Source organism: Arvicola amphibius, chromosome X, assembly GCF_903992535.2.
Source record: "Arvicola amphibius chromosome X, mArvAmp1.2, whole genome shotgun sequence".
NCBI classification, from domain to species: domain Eukaryota; kingdom Metazoa; phylum Chordata; class Mammalia; order Rodentia; family Cricetidae; genus Arvicola; species Arvicola amphibius.
Window position 1 is genome coordinate 43190278 of NC_052065.1, and position 26240 is coordinate 43216517.

General features: G+C 35.6%; 1 protein-coding gene across 1 annotated transcript in view; it reads left to right on the top strand.

Moving 5' to 3' along the window:
• Window positions 1-26240, top strand: part of Dmd (dystrophin) — a 1847711-nt gene that overhangs the window by 1238129 nt on the left and 583342 nt on the right. The window contains 1 exon segment of the mRNA XM_038316167.1: window positions 9454-9571. Within this exon segment, the coding sequence (XP_038172095.1) occupies window positions 9454-9571 (118 nt within the window).

Below are 26240 nucleotides of genomic sequence, written 5' to 3' on the forward strand. Positions count from 1 at the left end.
GATTCGTGTTCAGCAGGGTTGTCTCCATTGCCAGGATCAGCATCCATGTTGTTGCAGCCCTCATCTTCAGCTGTTGGTCTCAGGCTCCTTGTCAGCCGTGTCGGTACCCAATGAGGGACTTCTTGACTCTATGGGAAAACACAAACAGCTCCCCTGGATCTCACAATGACTGGATCCGGTCCATACCATTTGTTATCCAACACATCTTTCCACATAACAGACACTCCCTTATCTTCGGGAGTCATGTTAGCATGTCTATCAGCCGCTGTTCGGCCTTGACCATCAAAATTTAGAAAATTAAATGTAAAAAGTGCCAAGGCAATTCTATCCCTGGGGGATGCTGTTTCTGCTATTCCCCATTTTTATTTTTGTAAAAGATCTTTTTAGTGACCTCAGTCATCCTGGCCACAAAATCCGCGAATGGCTCTGTGGATCCTTGGACGATCTTAGTCAAATTGCCTGTCATTTCCCCTTTATTAGGTAGGACCTTCCAAGCACGGAAGTAAATATCACCAATTTGTTGGTACACCTCAAGAGGGTGATTAACTTGGTTTCCAGCAAACTGCCCTTGTCCCAAAAGCATCTCGGCAGTCCAATCTGGGTGGCCATTTTGTGCATTAAGCCGAGCCTGAAACTGTGCCTTGTCAGCGGCCAGGGATTTAAACTCCAAAAACTGTCCTTGGGACAGGCATGCCCTAGCAATCTCTGTCCAGTCTGTGGGTGTTAGGATCTGGGAACAGAGCCTGCGCAACAATGCAATGGTATAGTCTGCGGTGGGCCCAAAGTCCCTAGCTGCGGCCACTATGTCTTTCAGCTGTTTATAGGGCACCGGCTCATACCATCTATGATGTGTATCAGCATCCTCAAACACTGGGAAGGCTGAGGTCAAATGAGCCCAAGTATTACTGCTAATGAAATGATAGCCTTCGTCAGGCTGTGCTGCCTGCGCATAAGGTGGCAGTGCTGTGGGTCGAGACTCGCCCAGCAGCTGGCCAGGCCCTCCTCTGGCCCTGGGGGGATTATATTTCTTATATTATATATTATATTATATTATATTATATTATATTATATTATATTATATTTTTCTGCCCAAGGGCTCTCATTGGCCCTTTTTCTTGGGCTAAACTTTTGGATCCTTTTTCTTTTCCTTTTCTTTTTTTCTTTTAGGCCTGTCCAAGTCTCCCCCTTTTGATTCCAATTCTGATAAGCTGTCCTGGTGTGCCATTAATGTCTCTCTAACTTTTTAAATTAGATCTGTATTATCACCCTCCTGTAAGCAGTTCCTCACTAGTCGCCATAGTGGCATAGTGCTGCGGCCTATTTTGTCCTCCTGTTTAGCTCTTTCCAAGTCCCGTCCTAACGTGAACCATGGTGCGTTTTGGTCAATGTCCTTCACGACCGTATCAATCGTGCTCTGAGAGACCTTCAGGCCACGCTGTTTAAGCAGTGCCTGCAAGGGACTAATCAGGCCGATGGTACCAGGACCAGCACCTTGAGTGTTGCCCATAATGCGCACTTATGTACGGGCACCCTACCGGAAAGCCGCTTAATTTACGGCGGTCTTATCCCCCTCTTAGAGAAAAGCCGCTTTACCTACAACGGACTTACTTTCGATTCCAACTAGGCACAGTCGCAACAACAGAGGCACTCTTGACCAGGCTTATGGCAGCACAACCAAAAACAACACAGGAACACACAGATCACAATCACCACAAAAGCGAGGCAGAACACTCCAGGCTTAGTTCCAGCAATCATTATATCTGGGAGACTTGCTTACCGACATCGCCGCTCCACGTGTCGAGTTCTGAATCCTCTTCGGCCCCTCACCAGGTGACTGAAAGGTATCCGGGCATCCTGGGTTTCAGCACCAGTTACGGCGAACCCCCCTGGCCAGCAGGGAAGAACAACCACCAGTCAAGGATTCTTCTCAAATCACGCTTTATTGGAGCCTCTTGGTTGAAGGGAGAGCAGGAAGCGAGGGGCCCCAAGGACTAAGCGGCAGCTGCTTATATAGGGGAAATGGACATGGGTCGTGCCTGCAGGAGGTTCTGTCTAGAGCCTTGCCTAATATGGAGTTGTTTACTCGGTGCTGTAGGGGCTTGGTGCCATCTTGTGATGGTGGCCAGCAAATCGGCTCCCTGCACCTTTCTATGACTTACTCATGCTTTTCCTCCGTCTTGTGACTTATCTAAATTTTCCAAGGTTTAGGGCTAGTGTCAGTCCTTATATGAAGTCTCCTCTTATATACTTCAAATATTGTCACTTCCTTACCTCATTCATTTTAAGAACTGTTAATGTCATTACCATTCACTTTAATATTTTTGCTGTCTTTTTTTGTTACATTCCAGTCTCTAACTTCCTTTCTACCCCGAACACTTGACCACTATGAGCCTCAATAATAGACTCATTCATTACCAATATTCTTTTATTCAGAGCTTCCCACATATCAGCACAAGGGAGGAGAATCAGTCAAGGGAAACTTTGGACCCTTGGGTGATTTCCACAGCTCCAATCACTAAGACATCTCTCTGTAGCTCTTTTCCACTTTCAACTTGCCTACTCTTCCTAATTTTTCATACTCTTGGGAGGAATGTTTCCCAATCCCAGTTTGAATGGAATCTTACTTCAAAACCCTGATGAAAAACAGCATATATATTTTCCTGAAGCCAGAAGAAATTTCTCCCCCACCCTAAAAATAAAGCTTGTGATTGAACTTCTCAAAAATTGAATTTATCACCAGGAACTAAACAAGATACAATTACATGAAATATTTTAATTATTTTTTAAGTAATTAAAAATTAAATTAATGGTTTAATATTAAACAATTAGCTACTGCTTCAACCAAGACTCACAACTTTATTTTTTTTACCAATCTAAGGGTTTTAAGGGTTTAAACCTAAGGGTTTCAAGCATAAAAATTGCTGAAAAACCCTTTGTTTTAAAAAAAAGATTTAACTCCATCCATTTGCCTGCAAAATTCAAGATGTTGTTATTTTTTCTGCTGTGTAGTACTCCATTGTGTAAATGTACAGCATTTTCCTTATCCATTCTTCGATCAAGGCACATTTAGCTTGCTTCCAGGTTCTGTTTATGGCAAACAATGCTGCTATGAACATAATTGAGCACATGTCCTTGTGGCACGATTGATCATCCTTTGGATACATGCCCAAAAGTGGTATTACTGGGTATTGAGGAAGGTTGTTTCCTAGTTTTCTGAGAAATCACCACACTGACATCCAAAGGGGCTGTACCAGCTTGCATTCCCACCAGCAACCAGGAACCAGGAGTGTTCCTTTTATCCCACAATCTCTCCAGCATAAACTGTGATCATTTTGAGTGAGGTAACCCAGACCTAGAAAGACAATTATCACTTTCACTCACTCATAAGTGTTTTTTAAACATAAAACAAAGGAAACCAGCCCACAAATCACAATCCCAGAGAACCTAGACAACAATGAGAACTCTAAGAGAGATATACATAGATCTAATCTACATGGAAAGTAGAAAAAGACAAGATCTCCTGAGTAAATTGGGAGCATGGAGACCTTTAGAGAGGGTTGAAGGTGAGGGAAGAGGCATGGAGGGGAGCAGAGAAAAATGTAGAGCTTGATAAAAATCAATAAAAGAAGAGAAAAGCAAAAGACCCTGTGATTATCACTGCATTGTACATAATTATTTTCCTCAACAACGATTTGAAAGTAAAAATGGCAAAAAAACTAAAAAATAAGGAACAATGTTCTAAAACAAGGTAACTGAAAATATTAATATAGTTGAATTGAATTTTAAATGGTCAATCCATAGAAGGCATATTGGGAGCCATGTTTACTAGTGTCCAGAAATTGATAAGTACATGAAAATACCATGATATCTCAATATGCTGTGTATTCAAAAACTTAATGAGAAGTTTAGTACCAAAATTGCAGTAGTGTTTATATTATAACCTAAAAAATGTGCCATACTAAGACAAAAAGAGAGAATATTAGGAGAAATACATTTGTAAAAGGAAATTGGAAAGAATCCATGGAAGGTTGGAGAACCCTTGAAATCATATGTGAGTTTGACATCATATCAAGGAAATAAAAGATTATATGCAAATATGCCATTGTTGAAAAGTTGTCTCTGTGTCCTTAAGACAAAGTTCCATGTTTCCCAAGGAAAGGTCTTACTATGCCTACCACATTAGAACATCAGTAAAGAACAATCTGAAGGAAGCCCATTTTTGCTGTAATATAATGATGGGTTTCAATACCGTGCAGCAAAGGTCCTTTAGTAACTTCCTAGAAGTCAAAGGCTTGTACATTTTCATGTGCATCACAGTGGCTATCAGTATCCTCAATCACATCACCTTGTGTAATGGATGTAGAATAGTAGGTAAATGCCATTGTCACTGAACTTACAAAGGCACCCCTTGGTCCATCAATAGTTAAGCTTAATTCATGTTTGTTTCTTGAAAATGGCAGCAGTCGTAATTGAAACTATAGGAAGAATGCTTATTAATAGAAAATCTCGGTTAAGAACTTCCCTTAGATATATAAGAAATATTCAATTCAGTCTAGATTTTTCTATTTTAGTATTATTTATGTATAATTCCTTTTTAAAGGAGTGTGATGATAATTTTTTTCTAAGAGACTAAAATGACCTACTTTATAGTTTCGGTGTTTAACTTCCTTTTTTTATAGGATTGCTATTTATAACCACTTCCCTCAACCCTGGGGGGATTTCATAGGATTAAAGACTTCTGATTCACTTTGTATTTGAAGTTATTTTTTCCCTCCACCTTTGCTCAGCTAGTGGAATCCATGATGAATTTTCATCTCCAAGGGGTAAGCTGCTTGTAGTAAATTCTGATAGCTGCCTTAGATCTTCTTAGAAATAGCATCAGTTCCTTCCTTTTCCTGTGTTTTGTTTCTTGTAGAATGGTAGACTCCATGTAGACACAATAAATTACAATGCTTAAGTACTGTTAAGCATGTAATGGCTTTAGTTTTGTTCATGTAAATATTCAGTAAATACCTTGTGTCATAGCAGAGAAATAGATAAGAGCCTTTTGCAATTAATTTCTTTGGCATGAGTAAAGTTACAATGAGAAAGGTGAGAGACAGTGGCACCCTAGTTCATCTGAGGATTTAGATTACAGTCGCAATGTATTTGAGAGGGTAGCATCTGGTAAGAACAGCAGATGGGGGCACAGAATAGAATTTGGAAGAGATAATTAGGAGGTTAACTCTATAAAAGACAAAACTCTTTGCATTTGACAAGTTGTTGAATTCATTTAAGTTGCTAGTTAAAGTAATTATAAAAACAAATAGATAACATATGCATAAAGTTAAATAAATTAAAAAAATAACCTTCATTCACATTATATTATAGTGTTATGTTTCTTGAAATGTCTTTTGGTTGTTATTTTTTATAGTGTGTAAGTGAAAAATACTTGGATGCACTCATTATTCAAATCCTTCCTTTTTATCTACAAAGAAAACCAAAGAATGATCTTGTTCTACCATATAGGAAAAAGTACTTTAATGGGTGTGATAAAGATTTGTGGTTTTGCTGAGGAATACACAGCTATAATACAATTATGAAGCTCTTTCTGTTTTCATGATGCTTCTTTAAAGGATGTGATTAATAATCTTCCAGAGTGCTCATAAAGCATGTGTCTGTCAGCAGAATTAGAGACTCACCCAACTAGAGAACAGGTTTCAAGATAGCCTGAGATGAATTTTGCTTATTAGAGGGGAAAATGGGTTGTTTTAAGCCTAAATTGACATGCTTGCTCATTGCAGCAGTAAAAGCTGTTCCTTGTGGTCAGGTTTAATTTAGAGTCTGGGAGAATTCAAGTACAAGTTGATGGAGTTACTTTTACAACACACTTTTAAGTTTAAAGAAATGTAAAAGTCCTCAAAGTAAATAAGAGTAGAGCAAGTATCTAGTTATATATCTGTAAGTAAAAAGCAAAGAGTCCTATTAACATTTAAGAGTTAACTAATAAAAAATCAAAAAGATAATCTGATAGTTACTTCTTATTAAAATCTTTTCAATTGTTAAAAATAGCTTTCACTAGCTATATAACCATAACAGGTAAATTTGTTCACTGCCACACACACAGCCCCTAGAAGATCTAGAATTGGAAAAAACATGTAATATTATAAATGAAGAAGTAAACAAATGGAGAAATTTATATCTTTTTATCTGCATGTATTTGTTTAGTTATCAAATTCGAGGTGAGTGTTTGGCATTATCTTTAGTTTGGGGGTAACATTTTAAAACTATATGATCTATTGACTATAATTCTACAGTTGAGAAGAAATCTTACTAAAGCAACTTTTCAACTTGCTGTGTTCCAGATGATTAACTTTTAGCATTCTAACCCTAGAATATGTCTTATTTTACAAAATCTATCTGCAATTGTTGTCTCTGCCTTAAATTTTGTTCAGCACTGTCCAACTTATGCTACTTACTTCAATAGCTGTCTTTGGCAATTTGTTACATATTTCAAACACACTTTTATATAAAGAAACCATAAAAGTTAGAAACCTGAAAATTGGATTTTTCTTCTGAGCAATCACAACTTACAAATGCAGATTTTTTAAAAGCGAGCCACTCTGATTTTTTCAAAAAAAAAAAATAAAGAAAAATTCTCTAAATAAATGTACAGTGTTTGAATAAGTTTCTCTTACTATTTTAATATTACAAGAAACCATTGCAATTAAATCTGAAAGCTATTCACAAAGAAAATGCTAAAGAAATGATCCAGAGTTGCCCTTTCCAAAATCAAAATCACTAGAAAATTATCTGGTATCAAAGGGCATAAAGAGGTAAATGAGGTTCAGAAGTATTATTAGCTATCAAATTTTATCTTTTCACTTTTATGAACTTAACATTTAAAGTCTGACAATTTCTAATGTAGTTATTAAGAGAACAAAAATAAGAGATGCATTCTGGCCAGAGAAACAGGTAGGCTAACTGTAGATCTTCACTTCTGCTTCTCCAAACCCAGTCCTCCAGTCTCAACCCCAACTCTTCCATAGCACACCATTTTCTTAGGCCTTCGTTCTTCCCCTACCCATCTCTCCAGTGAATCATACAAATATTTTCCTCCTAATCTTCCTTCCTTCCTTCATTGCTTTTTACCAGTTACCAAATCAAACAGGCACTTCCTGGGACCACACACTCTGACCAGGGGCACAAGTAAGCTCACTACAGACATCTACTTTTATTGGAAAAAAAGAAGTAAAGTATCTTTATTTGCAAATGATATGATAAGATGCATAAGTGGTCATTACAGGAAATTCTTACAGCTCATAGGCTCTTTAGGCAAAGTAGCGGGATACAAAATTAACTCACAAGAATCAGCTCTCATTGATACAAATGACAAATGAACTGAGAAAAAAATAGGAAAGCAGCACCTTTCACAATAGCCTCAACTAATATATAATATCTTGTGGTAACTTTAACCAAGAAAGGGAAAAGACCCATGTAGCAAGAACTTCAAGTCTTTGAAGAAAGAAATTGAAGAAGATATGAGAAGATAGAAAGATCTCTCATGTTCATGGATAGGCAGCATTAATATGGTAGAAATGACCCTCTTGCCAAAAGAATCTACATATTCAAGGCAATCCCACCAAATTCCAACAGATCTTCATTTTTTGCAGACCTTTAAAGGCTAATTTTCAGGTTCATATGGAAACACACACACACACACACACACACACACACACACACCGAAAAAACAAGATAGCTAAAACAATCCTGAATGACCTAGTGTCTTCGGTACAGACAGGAAGGTACTTTGAACATAAATCCCAATGCATCCACAAATCCTCTGATCCTGGCTGCAAAATATACTAGTGTAATGAGGGCGCAAAACTTGTGAGAGTATTGAAGCAATGTCTCATTTGAGTTAAGCCCACTTCATGACCTGGAAGTTACACTGGATATTGCTAGGATGACCAAGGACCCAAGAAAAGATAGTCTAAGAACCTAAGGTAAAAAACAATAAACCTGATGGCTGTTTGGCCTCAAGAGGGAGGGAGTGGGGGTGTGGGTGGAGGGGAGGGGAGGGAAGGGGGAGGAGGAGGGGAGGAGATGGCAATTTTTAATAAAAAATAAATAAACTGGAAAAAAAATAAAAAAAAGAAACTACAGGGAAACCCTGTCTCGAAAAAACAAAAAAAAAAACCAATAAACAAAAACTAACAAGTGAATGCACAGCATCTGTCAGAATGCTTGTTAATAAATAGAAACTATTGTTTACTTCACCCAATTAAAGTAAAATGTATTAAGTTTTGTAACCAGAATGATATTTTTTTCAAATATTTTGTTCATATTTCTAAGATTTTGGCCATTGACTATAGAGACTAAGATGGCAAATAGATTTTGATGTTTAAAGAAGTTATTACTGATTAACATTTATACTTAAAATGTTTTTAATGTTAAGTTTATTATTTTGAATGGTTTCTCAAAAGTCACTAAATGTTAAAATTATTTATATGAGGATTGACGAGATGGCTCAATGGTTAAGAGTGCTTACTGCACAGCAATGAAGATTGGATTTTGCATTCCTGTTTCTAGGATTCCAGTTCCCGTGAATAAAGGAAAGAGACTCATTGAGGCTTGCTAGTTGCCAGCATATCTGAAAATCATGAGCTATACATTCTCAGAAAGACCCTGTCTCAAAATACTAAGGCAGAAAGTATAAAAGGAAGACACCTGAACACTATGACCTCCATGTGCCTTAGATAGGTGCCTGCATCTGCCAACACATGTGTACATACACCACATACACCGCATATACATCAAAATATTTATATAAAAGAAGATTCTGAGGGCTAGAGTGATGCTATCAAAAATTTATAATCATATGATGAAGTAGAGAATTTATTAAAAATGAGTATTATCAGCTTTTTACTAATTCATTAAGTCTGAAATGGATCAAAGCAGTTTGGTGATTTTGTGGATAGGCACCTTTAAGGAAACTTGCTGGAGTTCATCCATATCAACTTCACATTTTATATGTAATGAATTTTATTTACAAAGACATTAAATACTATATCTTAAATGATATATGAGATTTTTCTGTCTCTAAAATATATATCCATGACAAGACTAAAAATATAACTAACCCTTTTCAAATACACTGTGATGAGTCAAATTACATTTTTTAGAAGTTTATTTACACAAATCCAAATTACTCCATCTTAGTTCATAGGTAGAGAGGCAAGTCTCTACTACAATTTTCATTTGAAATCATCTTGTATCTAAGTATGGAACACATGTCACATTCAGTTTCTTTCTATAAAGCCTCACAAACTGGAGATTCATATCCTGTTACGTCTTTTTTATTTCTAGAAATGTTCCAGCTGATTTGGAAATAGCCTTTTTCCTTTATAGTGTAAAAAAGGAATATACAATGCTGTAGAACTCCCAATGCAAGAAATATTTTTCTTCTTTCAGGCAACACTACAAGATTTGGAGCAGAGACGCCCCCAGTTGGAAGAACTCATTACTGCTGCCCAGAATTTGAAAAACAAAACGAGCAATCAAGAAGCTAGAACAGTCATCACTGATCGAAGTAAGTCCCTCAGTGGGTCAGGGAACATTAAAGCCAGATACATGAAATACTCAGTAGTAGCTCAAAATATAGAAAATGTAATATATTTTTATATGATAACTATTTCACTGAAGAATATTTTCAGTATATAAAGTCATCCCGCTACTGAATATGATTCCAATGAATTGAAAATGTATAATTTTAGTGAAGCTCGGGTTTATGAAGTCTCAAGGCATTGCATGGTGAATGTGGTGAACATAGTGTGGATAGTTATAGTCTCCTTAATTATCATCTATCAGAGCTGATGTTCATCAGATAACAGTGTCTCATAGTCTTGATTGTTGGGCCAAGCCAACACTTGTTTTCTGAAACATCTTTAATGTCTCTCTACAACTTCCCTCTAATAGCTATCACATATTAGGTATCTTATAATTATCATATAAAGTGTATGTACATATAAATAAAGTCTTTAAAAGGTCACCCTATGCAATTTCATAGTATTTTTTTGTTTAGTATATAAGTAACTGGGTTCCAAGTTACTCAGATTGTTAAAGCTTTCAAAACAAACAGCATGCCTTATAATTTTCAAGCCTTTTTATGGTTCGACCACCTTTTTCTTTGAGTACCAACTCTTTTCTTCTGTTTTTAATATGATTACTAGAACTAAATACATTTATGTTCTGCAATTATTTATGTCCTCATTCACTTTTCAGAAACACTGTCTCTTTCATTTGTGTGGTGTTAATCTAAATGTCCTGTTCTCAGTTGTGAAATCTAAACTTGGATTGTTGTTCAAACTATGAATTTGTAGACAAACCAATGGACTAGGTGAACAACATTAACCACTATGACTAGGAACCTCTCACATCTTGTTGGCTTTTGTAGTAGAAGATTATTTTTTATTCTGTTGCTCCCCCAAAATGTCATCTATGAAATCACCTTGTATCCAGAACATCTCAGGCATTTAATCAGTAGATAGAAATTGACTATTGCTCATAAGAATTTGTCATGAGCCAACCCTAAAAGAAATACACATTATTTTTTTATAGTCTGTTGTTTGTGACATGTGACATGAGCCTATGTCTATAAAGACAGTGTCAAAGTAGTACCAGTATTGAACCCGTGAAAAAGAGAAATAGATTTGGAAAGAAACCAGGCAGTTTCTCCCACTACTACTATGGACAAAGAAGAACAAATCTAGGTGCTATAGCTCTACATTTGATGTCAAGATGTCATCTGTACATCCACCGTGACAAGAATAATGCAATGGCTAGCAATGAGTCGTTCAGTTGATGTATCAGAACCTTCCTTTCCAAAATTGGACCCTAAGAGTTTTCTACAATGTTGTAATATATCACCTCAAAACAGTAAATATTAATGTGCAATTGCATTGTTTCTTGCCTGAAAAACTATGAAAATTTGGTAAAGATGTATATACAAATCTTACCAGAATTTTAATCATTTGTTATTTTGCTAATGAGAAATAGCTTCCTTTCCCTAAGAGAAAAATAGAACTAATATATTTGCAATATATGTTCATCATCAGATACAGATTTTCCATTATCCCTTGCAATGTTTTTACTCTATCCTGTTTACATTTTTCATGATATAGATTACAGTTGAGTGGCTGGAGGGCAAGTATGTATTTCTCTGACAATATTGAGTCATCTGAAAACTCTGTGTTTCTAAGCTTTTTTTCTTTTAGGAATGAGACCCTGTTATAAATAATTGCAGCATAAGGAACCAGTTCTAATTTAAATAGTCTTTTGAAACATGTCATGCTGGTTATTAAAGCATAAGCTAGAATCTGACTTCTGGACATTCATAGAGTTGCAAATGCTGCTCCCTGGATAATGCTGACAAGATATGTTTGTCTACATAGTGCCATGTGTAACACTGCTATGTTCTAATTTGTCTGCCTATTTCAGATCTATGAAATAGGACGGAAATGCAGTACTCACAAAGTTATATTAGTGCTCCAAATACAATTTTTCTTCATATAAATTTGGTTTTCAAGGATAGCGTGGGAATAAAGTATTTGCACATAAAGTTGTATTTGCCCACTAATGGTTTTGTTCTTCCTTTTTATTGCCCTATACCTTCTAGAAATTCTTTAAAAATAATCATTTAAATAGAGAAAATATTTAATATATGTGTGATATTATATTGAAGCATTTCCTACCTTCATAAATCCCAGCTCATAACACTGAACATTTTGAACATATATATAGTTATTATATTTCATAAAAAGCAAAAACAGTGAATAAACATTTTCTTCATTATTAGTAATAAACCTCAATAATTAGGTCTACAAAATAGCTATATGTTCTATCATACAAAACAGTAAAACAGTTTCTTTGCTATCTGTTGCTTTCAGGTAATCATATTGTTCATACTCATATTTTACTCTAAATGCAAGTGTATATTTCCTTCTAAGTGAATTCAGATGAGATATTCTAGTGTTCAGATTGCTTATTTTTCTCCAGTTCTTTCACTGCTGAATTTGTCAACAATTCCTGGTCATTTTCTTTCATCAACGTGACTGGGTCAAGGGACCAAAAGCTCATAAATTAAGAATGATTTGAAGTTGCTTCCCTAGAGGTATCTGAATTATGCAAAATTCTTGTTCGTGCCCATTAATATTGCAAAGCATAATACCACAATAACCTGTATAGCCGTGCAGAAGATATGGAAAGACAGATCCTGCTTTATTATATTATTCCTTTCATTTCATAAATAATGTTGGCCAATGTGAGTTGCCTAACATTTGTATATGAGGACCTTGCCTTTGTAACTTTTTCTGCCATAATTCCCACTGCTACCATTATGAGACCATATACCAAAAGCACATACAAGTGTTTGATAGCAAACTGCCTGAATTGGCCATTGACTTTTTTCCTTGTATAAAATCTCTAAAATTTCTGACCTCAGTTTCCTTTTTTATAAAATAGAATTACTTTTTCATGCCTTAGTGAGATAGCATGTGGAATGCTTAGGACAGAACCCCGATAAAATCTCGGTGAGAGTAAGTGTTAGCTGGTGTTATTTTGATTATAGTGTTTGGATGATTGGAATGCATGTTTAGAGAGCATCTAGTAAACTTTTAGTAGCTTTTTGTTTATCTCACTACCAAAAAAGCAGCAATTTAAAATATTTAACAGTGAAGACTCCTTGGAAAACATGAAGTAAGTTATGTAGATAAAATTAAATGATCAGAGAAAATTTTATCTGGGTAGTAAAGAAATTCTTGTAAGTGGTTTCATTTCAATGTTCCCTATAAATAAAGGAAGTGCATATTGTTATTGGCATTTCAGAGATAGAAAATTAAGTCTTAGGAAACATCAACTAACTTTGTGGAGGAGATTGGGAAGATGATACTCTTGAAGTTAGAAATCTAACCTATGTCCATATGACATTAAGGCTTTGAACAGATAAACCTGAAAAAGTTAGCTATACGTCAACTGTGATTACCTACATGAGGCTTCTGAAAATTTGAAACAGTCAATATTCCATCAAAATGGGAGAGGAGCTGCCCAGACCTTACCTTTTCTTGAAAATTCATCAACACTAAATTGTGGCTGAAGGAAGAAAAATCCTTTTCTCTAGTTGTATAGGGATTAATAAGTTAGCCAGCCTCCAAATAAATAAACCCCTACCTATGCTCATACAAAGAAGTCTAATAAACACAGTAAATTACAAAAGTCTTGAAACTAGGAAAGGGACTTGGGGGGGGGGGAATGTGTATGGTGTTCAGTGTAAGTAGAAATGGTATAATATAATAGTGGGGATAAATAAGACTGAAAATACATTAGGCAAATTATGAAATTGTACAAGAATAAAAATATTTTTCTAAAAGGAAAGATTAGCTAGTCGATGAATAGAAAGTGTTATGTGTTTGAGAAAGATTTTGTTCTGGTGTCTTATCTTCCCTAAGCAGTGGTTCTTTCAGACAATGCAGTCTGGGGCAAATAATAGTTGTATAAATCTCTGTTGCCTATAAGACCTTGTTGCTGAAGACACCACATATGTAAATCATATGGAAAAATCAAGTTGGTATGGAACTTCATCCACAATGACTTAGTTTTCATAATGCTGAAAGATGCTATGCATGCTACTAGAGAAGAAAAGAAATCACTAGTCTTACATGGTACAAACTCTTTGACCTACAATAATGACTGACCTGACAAGAGGTGCCCAGTGGTACTATAGTGGCACAAGCACCATGGGAGTAACCAACCACATTCTGCTTAGATTTAAGGCCTGTTACACAAGATGAAATCCATACCTGGGACCAGAATCAGGCTAAGCACCTATAGTTAGACTATTCATATGTCACAATGGAGAATCCACTCCTATTATTCTACAAAACTGGGCATAGTATTAAATGAACTTCTAATGACTTATGATTATATCAATAGATCAGTATATCTATCAATTCTCATTTGAAGAGATTCTATTTGTAGTAGATGGTGATCAACACACTGAACCACAACTGACCAAGTACAGGGAATAAGAGCCTGTAGAATGTTCAGCCCTAAAAGAAACATGCATTCTACACCCTCCTATCCAACCCAAAGCTCAGAGACCATTGGGGAAGATAGGATGGAAAGATGGTGGTAGACAATTGCAAGGGAATATTTTTTTTTTGTCAGACAAGAGCAGCTTCATGTATAAACTCAACAGTTGGAAGAACATGTGCAAATTGGTATAAGCCCAAGTCAGACTAGGAGTATTAGACTCTCAATGCACTCTGCTTCTTACATTTTTTCTTCATCCTCTTATTCATGGGTCCCTGAGCTCTGAAGAGGGGAATTTATTGGAGATATCCCACTTATATCTGAGTGTTCCAAGGTCTTTCACTCTCCGAACATTTTCTGGCTGGGTCCCTATATTTATTCCTATCTGTTTCAGGAGGAGGCTTCTGTGATAATGGCTGAGTAAGGCACTGATCTACGAATGTTGCAAAATGTCATTAGAAGTTATTTTATTGCTACATAGAACAGTAGTATTTGATTTTCCTCTAGATCCTGGGCTCTCTAGTCTCAGATTCTTGGTCACTCAAGCAATGTCAGGGGTGGGTCAAATCTCATGGTATGGTCCTTAAATCAAAACAGATTTCAGTTGCTTACCCACAAGCTTTGCACTACTATTTTACCAGAGTATCATTCAGGCAGGCCACCATTGTAGAATGAAGGGTTTGTAGCTGTGTTAATGTTTGCATTTCTACTTCAGCATCAGCAGAGTTCCTTCCAGCACCAAGAACACTAGACTCTAGGGGTGAAGATCCTATATGGGCACCAGCTTGACTTCTCCATGTTCAGTGAGTTATATAGGTGTTGTCTTCAGCAATAGGGTCTTTCCTTGCATTTGTGAAGATAGACCTACAGCCATGACAACAGCATGCGTTGTTTGTGGGTCCCAAGTGTAGACATAAGTCATTTCCAGTACTGTAAACTTCATTTGGTAAGGAGAGAAGTCCAGTTGGGGTCCTGTTTGCCCTGTTATTTGAAGAATTCATTTAGATCACCTTTATATATGTTATTAATGTATGTTAGAATCTATTTTAGGAAATTTATCTGCTATTAGGTTTGCATACTTCTACTCATATGGCTCTTAATTTTAGCTGCCCCACTCCATACTTTCTTCCTTGTCCCCTTATTCCTCTCCCTCCTAGCTTGATCCTCCAGTTTTAGCCGCACTCCCCATTAATCCTAACTATGCTTGCTATTACCTCTTCATATGAAGATATAGTCTGTTCCATCCATTTACCTGTCTATTTTATTATCTTTAATAGCTGATTAATATTCCATTTTGTAAATGTGATACATTTTAATTATCCATTCATCTGCTAAGCGGTATCTAGGTTGTTTACAATTTCTGGCTTTTAAGAATAGGGCAGAAATAAACACAGCTGAGCAAAAGTCTCTGTGGTAGGGTGAAGTGTCCTTTAGGTCTGTGCCCATGAATGATATAGCTGAATCTTAAGGTGGATCGAGTAATTTCTTCCTGAGAAACCACCACACTGATTTCCACGTTGGCTGTACAAGCTTGCAGTCCCACCAGGAATGGAGGAGTGTTCCTCATTCTTGTCAGCATGAACTTCCCCTCCCTTTGTTGATCTTAGCCATTATGACAAGTGAGCAGTGAAATATCAACGTAGTTTTGATTTGTATTGCCCTGATGACCAAGGATGTTAAACATTTTTAGTTTTTCTCAGTCATTTGGTTTTCCTCTTCTGAGATATTTTTTTTGTTTAAAGCTGTGCCCCATTTTTAATTGGATTATTTGTTTTCTTGATATCCAGTTGTATGAATTCTTTTATATATTTTGGATATTAGCCCTCTATCAGGGTTGCAGTTGATAAAAATCCTTTCCATTTCTATAGGCTGCCCCTTTGTTCTAATGATGATGTTGTTTGGTATTCAGAAGGTTTTCAGTTTCATAATGTTCCATTTATTTATTAATTGTAGAGCCTGTGGTAACAGTATTCTGTTCAGAAAGTCTTTTCCTGTACCAAATAAGTTCAAGGTTATTCCCCACATTTTTTATCATGTGCAATGTATATGGTTTTATATTGAGATCTTTGATCCATTTGGAGTTGAGTTTTGTGCAGGGTAATAAGGATAGATCTATTTGGATTCTTTTACGTACAGCCATCCAGTTTGCCTGGCATGTTTTAACAGAATCTAATTGAAGACCCAGGCATAAATTCACAAACCATCAGCATCTGGTTTTGATAAATAAGCCAAAAATACACTGGAAAAGTGATCATGTCTTCAGTGCCATAAATTATTGAGTGCCCATATCCCTTTACCAAACAGTATGATATGGACTCATCATCCCCATCGTTTTGAGCCCGTGGTGAGACAGCACATTCTGGCAATGTAGATGTGTCAGAGCATATGATGACTACAATGAGAGGAAACAATAAATCTATGAGTCCTGGTTTGGCTTGAAAGAAAGAGTCTCAAAGATTCAATGAACTTCCTAATGTTATGAGAGTAACCATGTAAAGCAATGTTTCTGTACTTCACTTCTGTCATCACTTGTTTAATCTGAGAAAGAAAAAGCCTTTTATTCCTCTTACGTAGTAACAGTAGTGGTAGTAACAGGAACACTTTATTCCAGCATTTGTTTTTATAAGATTTAATAAGTTATTTGTATGTATGTTTGTGTATGGCTATCTAGAGCTAGCAAAGGTCAGAAGAGGGTATCAGATCACCTAGAACTGGAGTTCCAGGCAGTTGGGAGCCACCATATGGGTTCTAGGAACCAAACTCTAACCCCTAACCCTCTGGAAACATAACATGTTCTTAATTGCAGAGCCTTTCTCCAGCCTTTTCTTTCAGTGTTAATTACTAGTTATAATGCATTATTCAGAGAAATAAAATACATAGTGTATGTGTGTGTGTGTGTGCGTGTGTGCATGTGTGTGTGCATATGTGTGGGGAGAGAGAGGGAGAAAGAGCAGAGGGGTAGGTGAGTGGGGAGAGGTAGACAGGGAAAAATTTAAAGCTTTGATTTACAGAATTGTAGGAGTAGAAAATTTCACAAACTTGGAACAAGCTGGCAAGGCAAAAGGCATGGGAATTGTTGATGCTGTAGTTCAGTGGAAATCTGGAGGCAGAATTCCTTTCAATTCTGGCGACTTCAATCTTTTCTCTTAAGATCCTCAATTGATGGGATTACATTTATCCCACTTATGGAAAGCAATCTGCTTTGCTAAAATATTATTGATTGAAATGTTAATCACAGATAAACACACCTGCAAAAGTCTAGACTGGTGCTTGACTAAACAATGGAATAAAATTTATCAACTCAAATTTCATAATGCCATGTATTCTTTTAGATAAAAATCTCATGATTCATTTTAATAGTATACAACTAATACAGCACCTGAAATATACATTAAATCCTAGAAATTATCTTTGATACTCTAATGAATTTCAGAATCGTTAAAATAATAACATATATAAAAGATCTTAGCTATAAAAAGCAAATACAGAGCTGGTGAGTGGCTCATCTGTAAAAGGTACTTGCTACCAAGCCTGATGACCTTAGTCTAATCCTCAGGACCCATATGGTAGAAGGAGAGGACCTATTTCTGTAAAGTGTCTTCGAACCTTCATACTGAAATATGTACATGCACAAACACAACAAATAATACATAAATAAATATAAAAATTAAATCAAATATGTTTATAATTATTCTATAAGTTGCATTGGATGTATACTAAATATTTATACTGAAAAATCTTAATGTCTTTTTTCAATCTAAGGAGTCATAGAAAAATATATTAAAATATTCTTTAAATCTAAATTATCAAATCCAGTTGTGTTCAGCTAACATTTTGGGTGAATATAATGTTCTCATTCACTTTTATAATAAACCATGTACACAGTAAGTTCAAAGCCAAGTAATAAGAATATTTTTAATATTTTATGAATGCTAGAATAAATATAGTAGTTAGTGACATAAAGAACTTCATAGCCAAGTCAGCTATTAATACAAATATAAGGCAAAGAGAGGTGTGCTAACAAAGAGAGGTTCCAGATTCATAAAATTGCTACATGTATGTTACTTTGAACCACATATAATTGCTTAGTATGACAATCCAACCTCTCCTGAGACTATGGAAGGAAGACTGACTTACAGGTGAAACTAGGGTGCATAGTGTAATTCTCTCTCTACATTGGTTTTAAATGATAAGCTCAGAATTGCCAATGATATGTAGGTGACACATTAAACAAAGGAAATTAAAAAGCTTCCCCGTTGGTGTAATATAACCAAGAGCAAGCTCAGATTTGAACCCTCTACTTCTTTCTCCCTGTATCTTCCATTGTCCCTGTCTGTTGTATGAGTCTGAATCTGTGCCTGTCTGAAGTTTGTCTTGTGTATATTTCTGCCCACATCTCTATGTTTCTAACGAAGGGCTTTTCTCTTTCTATTGTTGGACAACACAGAAAGCATTACATGGTGTACTTTATAGAAGCTTTTAACAGAGTTTTACAAATGGTTTTGTTTCTGACTCCAACTGACCCCGGCTGATCCAGTTAATAAACAAATGCTATCAAGCAATATCCTTGTGCTATGTTCAATATTCATAGTGGGTGTTCATTATATAATGTTACCTTCATCCTACTTGCTGTTTTCAGCAAATAATTATCACACATGCATATATTCATTGCTTTCTGTGCAAGAAGAATAGAAGAGTATATAACTTAAACTTGTAGCTATGATTTTATAAATGTTGATTATATGGGAAATCCAAGTCAAGTAATGTTGGCTGTTATATTGTTCTTTTAAAGGCAGATTAAATAAACAAGCTGAGTATCCAGCAGGAGAGAAGTCTTAAGTCTGAAATGATCTCAAAGTATATTAACTCAGCCCATCAAATTTCTAGTCTTAGAATTTAACATGTGTGTGTGTGTGTGTGTGTGTGTGTGTGTGTGTGTGTGTTGGATTTTTGAGACATGGTTTCTCTATGTAGCTTTGGAGCCTGTCCTGAAACTCACTTTGTAGACCAGGCTAGCCTCAAATTCACAGAGATCCATCTGCCTCTGACTCCTGAGTATTAAGATATATTTTTTTATCATAATCCATTGCCATAGCTCTTCTCCTAATCTGTCCATCTCTTTTTATTTCTGTCTCTCATTCTGCCTTTCTCCGTATCTCTGTCTCTGTGTCTCTGTTACTATCTCTCTCATACACACACATGTACACACACTTGTACACACATTTTTCCTTAATTTCATTTTATGAATGTTGTATTATTATCAACATTAAACCTAAAACCAGATTTGTCAGACTTAAACCAAATATCTGTGACATTTACTTAGTTGCAGTGCTACCTTTGGAAAATTATTTAATATACAATATACCCACATACATAGCTACAAATGATATATTTATATAGAAAACATAAGATACTACTAATATATTTATATAAGTTACCAAAGTATAATCCTTTATGTCAACTAAAATCAATAGTATGGGAATGAATTGGCTCAAAACTTGAAAATTTTCAGAGGGACTATTTCATATACTACATCAAACAAAGCAAAGTCACATTTAATCCATTTTAGAAAGATATGAAGCTAATATGAAAACATACTGGAATATATTAGAAACAAAGAGTCCAGTATGAGAAATGGTAAAATTAAAGTTGAGCTAGAAACAGGAAAGTCAATAAACAGGATCATTCCTTATTTCTTATGTGCCACACTTGATAACTAGCAATGCCAGAGGTTAAAAATTCCAATAATTATTGTGTCTCTTCATGTACTGCTTTCATGTCCTTAACTGAATCGTAAACTTCAAACTGTTAACACATTGAATTATTGTAATTCTAGAATAATGCCCTGAACATAGCATATTTGCCATAAATACTTGCCAATTTAGTGGAAAATCTCACGAAGGAGATGGTATCTAGTATAAACCACAAGTTACCATTAACATGCCCATGTTTTTAGTTACCATTAGGAAGAATAAGCATAAGAAGACTCATAAGATGCCTTGTTTCAAAAGCAAAAACAAAAAATGGAAACCAAAGTAAAGAGACTCTGACTCTAACATGGCGGGGAATTTTCATCCTACAAGTCGGGGAGTCTTGTTTTGATAGGATGGATTTGAAAACATCTTGCAGTGATATGGTCACAAAAATTATCCTTGCAGAATGTGACTTTCTTGACCATTTGATATATCCTTTAGTTTAGTTTTCATGTTGTTCTGATTTTAATGATAGGGAACTCTTAAATTTGAAAAACTCCCCATGGGAAACCTCGCACTCTCTGAGAAGTGGACAGGGGTTGGGTTGGGGAGAAGATGGGAAGAGTGGGAGGACAGGAAGGAGAGGGAATAGGGATTGCTACTGTTAAAGTATTGAACTACATACTCTCATTTTAATGTCTCAAATGATAGCAGGACTTCGTGTTAGTTTATGGTAACCAGAAGGTGGCATTAAATTTTGCATGCAATGGGAAACTTAAGCAAAGATGCAGGGAGAAATAAAGGTAATAAATCATCTTTTCACATATATGCCATAAAAATTCTTATTAGTTCTCATAAAATTTATGCATTTATAGATTTTTTAAAAAAATAAAACTGTAAAAGAGATTTTCATCAGTATCCATGGGAAAACAATATAGTAAATTGTTAACAAATCCAATATATTACAATCACTTGTTACTGAAAGAGAGAACATGAATACATTAGAATAATCTACATGCTAATAAAATTATTTGCGAGTAGCATGAGTGTTTGAAAATCTGTGTAACCTAGGGACAGTAAGTCACGTAGCTGGAATTATGAAGGATTATGGAAGAAACCTGATTGCTGAGTAAGATGGCAATGGGAGTAGAGCAAGCTTGCTGTGTTGTGCAGTTCTGGTCATTGATTTTTATTATATTAAAGTATGTTTACATGAGACAATTATAAGATCCTACTAAGAACTTAAACCAATTGTCATTTATGGCATGTTACACCTCTATCACATGAAAATACCAAGATTGAATATATAGCTCTGCATCTTTTACTTAATTTTTTGGCATTTTCTTACTTAACACTATATCCTTCCACAATAGCAAGCTGTTCTACTCATTTACTAAGAATATTTCAAATAATTATAGTTTTTAACTCCCTAGCTTATTAATTTTAACAATATTTGATATACACAGACAGTTGATATTCCAGAAGATTATTTTTCAATACTGTCTGGACAGATAGATTTTCAAATATCTTTATAAGTGTATGTGATCAATGCATACTACACAAAACACATCCTTTGCATCCTTGTGGTAGATATTTAAGGATGAGGAAAATGGGTTGTAGAAAGGTTAAGCTAAATGACAGGCAGAAGTTACATTTAATATGTGATCTCTGTTTGACTGACTTTGGAATATGCATTCTTAACCTGTGTATTCATTTTGAACTACACATTTCCATAAAGATTTCCACAGAGGTTTCTTTTTCAGTGTCTTGCTAATACATAAGTCACTTTTAGAGAGAGAGAGAGAGAGAGAGAGAGAGAGAGAGAGAGAGAGAGAGAGAGAGAGAGAGAAATGTAAAATCCATTTGGCAGAAAAAATAACTTGGCAATAAATATTGGGTCATAAGTACATGCCAAGTAATTATCAGAAAGCCTGATTTTTTTGTTAATTCACAAGTGCGATTTTAAGGTAATGGGGTGAACCTTGCATTGTGAGCTGCATAATGTTTTACAGTGTGATATACTTTATGGTTTGGCTTTAAAAAGAAAAGAAAGATTTGTAAAGCATTCTGGGATGGTCCGCCAATTAAAAGCCGGAGATTAGCTGAAGTTTTTCAGCAATTGAATTTTAAATACAGATGGTGCCAAATTGAGTGTTTCCATAGCAGCAGACACTGCCTTAATAACTTTTAGATGGGAGGGGATACATAAAAGAGGAAAGCATCTTTAAACAGATGTAAATTCCTACATCATGTTCTCAGATTAATTTAGAAACTAATTAACTGATGGTTATTATAAGTAGACTTGAATGTTACTATATTCTGAGAAAACATTTAGGGAATATCATAAATAAACTGTAGGAACCTTAGAAAAGCATAGAATGGTGTGATTTAAAAGCATTTCTTGGTCTATAGCCAAATATAACTTGACATTGAGTATCACTAAGTTACCATTGATCAAGGTTTTCTGAACTCTAATATTTTATCCTTACTTGTTATAATTACTAATGAGCTGTTTTTCTTTGAGGTTTATACCAGTTAAGATTTGATTATCTGGATATAATCAAAGATAAAATAACTCTTACAGATTTTGAATTCCTCCTATATTCTTTCCCCAGATTTACATTACTTCCTCTTGTTATTGGTGATTTTCAAAAAACCTCATGTTGTAAATCATTTCAGGAAGAACCTCATTGATAATGTTCATATAAGGCAGTATTATTATCATAGATCCAGTATCCAGTCCTCAAATTTGCACAACCAGCAATTAGATTGTACTAATTTACCCAAAAGTTATCACTCTCTGGGTTTGGCCCATCTACACAAACGAAAAAGCAAAATACTGCCATCAAAACCATTTGAAAGAAGAAATGGAGTTTGATATGCTTGAGAAAGTTTCAGGTAGGAACAAAGCAAGTACTTTGTGAAATGGTACTTAGAAATTTGAAAAGCGGTGAGTAAATATTCAATTTATTGTTTCAGTTTTTCAGACTCTTGAAACATATGCATCTATTTTAGGAATACTATTAATGAAGGAATATTTGCAAATAATTATGAATAAAAGACTTAATTTTGTGTCTATCATCAGGAATGTACAAATTCAAACACAACTTAATGCAACTTTCATGAATACATTTACTTCCGTATCTTTCTTCTGAATCTTTCCCTACCACACTGTTAGCTTCTACAGAAATTTCTTTGCTTCTAATTACTTTGGAATTATGGAGGAGGTGCTGGGTTAACCTCCTGTATTCTTAGCTCCATTGTGGTTATTAAATTGGGAACTAAAGCTCTAAGAACCTGTGGTAACTTGTAGGTAATTTTCTCCAATTAAACAATTAGCAAGAGGTACCTGATGAGGCTAAGGTCATTTTGAAGCTGGTAGGTTTTTTTGGTGGTTTGGTTGGTTGGTGGGCTGGTTTAGTTTGGATAGTATGTCGTTTTATTGTTGGTTAGTTTTCACAACTCCGAAGTCTTCCCTTGTAAGTTGGAGAGAAGTAGGACGAGTAGAAGAGGTAGTGAGCAGTGGGGCAGGCTGGAAAGCAATTAGGACGACTCTGGCCTGAGCATAAGTTTTCGTGGACCTCTCGCATTAGCTCTTTCAGCTTTTTTTAATATTCAAAGTGAACAGAATAATGAACAGGCTATTTAGGAGGCTTTGGACTGAGGGGAGAAATCCTTTCATTAGGTTCCAAATAGCAGCTAGCTTATTAAGCAGCAAGAGATTGAGATTTAGTAGAAAGAAAAAAAATAAAAGGATGGACAAAAAAAATCAAGCATTGAGATTGAAAGGTCAGTAACACCCTTGCAACTGGCAGCAGCAGGTTCACTTAGGATGTGTTTTGTGAGAAGCAACTGAACTAACTTAGCTCTGTCCATCTTTGTAATGCCTATAATGAAAAGGCATAACATTATGTGCATGAGCACCGATAGTTAAGGAAAACATTTTTCCTTCAACTGTGTTAAAATTAAAAGAATCCATAAACGAGTTCACAGGTAAAGGTGTAAGTTGGCATATACTTTCTATTTCTTCATATAATACCTATCTCTACCTTTCAGAGATAGTGTAATAGTTTTTCAAACTGAGAAGAAATGGGTCATTACTATCATTCTCATTAGAATCAGTTTGGTTCTACTGACAGAATGAGATGTTGCCATAAGCAGGAATCTCCTGTTGGCACTAATCACAAGTCATAAGTAAGTCCTTTCACTTGGTGCAAAACCACGTTCTGACCTTGATGGCCAATGAAATCAATCACTTCTGAAAGCTTTTTCTTTTACTGTGTGTTCTGTAAAACAATTTTAATGGTAAAACTTTCCCCTCCTATAATTCTAAATTAACATTCTACTACCCTGGCTCCCTAATAGCTTGCATAACGTTCCTCTTCCTTGTCCCATATTCTTTCAAGGGTTTACTCCCATAGCCGATGTTCCTTCCATGGTCAGTTAGATTTTCCTTTTTAACTTCCACAAAGAACACCCTAAGCATGTCTTCTAATTTCGTGACATCTCATCCTTTTTGGTTCATGTTTTCACTTGTCATTGAAGTATTGATGACCATGCGAGATCCACAGCTGTCTTACTTGAGGGTCCACCTCATGCTTTGTCTGCAAAACATTCTGTCATAAACACAGGAAAAATAGAGAGCCTTTCTTGAATTTCTCATTTGATGTTTTACATTTGATTCTTCTTTCTTCAAAAAATAGTCAATGTCATATGCCAATATGTCTTCATCAATTGCTTTCTTGGAGACAACCTTAACCTAATATTCAAGGGGAATCATGGGTCCATTTTGTTTCCAACAGAAACCTTTTCAGCTTCTGAAAGAGACTGGATCATTTTTCTTATTTCTCTACAAATGAATTAAAATTGATCTTTTAAAAGAGGCAGGCGTGGAAGTTCCTAATACAGAGTCTATCAGCAAATATTTCAGTGATATTACATGCAGCTTGTTTTCTAGAAGGGGAACAGTGATGTGTGCATTCCTTCTGTAAAAAAAATAGTCCCAGTCAATCAGTCACACCTCCTTCCTGAAAAGGGGTTGTCTGCCTTATTAAGCTAGGGCCATCTGGGAAGAAGGAACCTCGCATGAGGAACCACAATCATACTGGTCTGTAGGCAAGTCTGTCTGGCATTTCTTATGATTGAGAGCTGATATGAGAGGAAACAGCTTTTTGTGGGCTGTGCCATTCCCGGGAACTGAGTTGTAAATAAAAGCAAGGTGAGGAAACCATGGGTATCAAGACACTAAACAGTATTCTTCCATGATCTCTACTTCAGTTCCTATCCTGGCTTCTCTTTATGATGGACTGCCGCTGTCAGCTATAATAAGCCCTTCTCTCCCCAAGTTGTTTTGGGTCGTCACAGTGGTTATTGCAGCAATAGAAAACAAACTAATGCAGCAGGAGGTAAGGATGGCAAAGTTGAGACTTAGATCCTTTGAAGACATTGTACCGACCATACATCCAACAATGAATTCTAGACATTCTCCAGAGTTTGGCACTGTTGCAAACTTTCTATCCTCTGAAATATTGTGCATAAATTCTCCCTTTTTAACGCTAACCACCAGGCTATGCCTGGATGTCTTACCTGATACCTTCTTCTGAATTCTCCCTTTCTTTTCTTGCTTCACTCCCACCTGTCTCCTCTCCAGTTAGCAGTGTCATCACTAATCTTTGAATTCAATACTATCACCCCCTGTCATTCCCATTGCCCTGAGAAAGAAGACCCACATTTTTACCAGGAAACTAAGAAAATCAACTTTTAGATTTTTATTCTCATCAGTGATGCATTTAAATAGACTTTATATTAAAGGCAGAGCATAAGGAAGGGATTTCAATACAAATAAGTATGGAAATAAATCATTTATTTAAAAATATTTACTTAAGGAATAAGTAAAGGTTATTATAGAAATTTATTACTCATTTGTTGATATTTACACATTCTAAATACATCTCAGAAACATATGTTATTAATGCAAATCAATAGATAATTGAACAAAGATATGAATACACACAACATATAAATATAAAGACAAATAATTGTCAGAAGTTCCAACTGCTTTTCTTGTCTAAGAACATAGAAAAATATATTCTCTTGTTTAATACCAAGTTCTGTCAGTGTTTTGTGCATTTTTTGCTTAGGTTAATACACAACTGCTTTCTGTTTTCAAGAAATTATATGCTTGCTACAATTGCAGAATTATGTTATTCCACATCTAATTCTAAGGAAAACAGCTCGAGTCAGTTCTTTATATTTGCTCTCAGTTTGAAATTCAAAAAGCACTTTTCCTATAGATTATGTCTTGCTACATTTCTTCCATTTCACTGTGGGAATTCTGCTTTGGAAGAAGTTTCTTTTAAATTTCAGGCAATTAGAGCACATTTTGTGTATTTCTTAGCCATATGTTTCACCATGGTATTGCCTCTCCCAAGGGTCTTTCTTTTCAGAATGTACAGCTATGATTTACCCAAGTTAACTGTA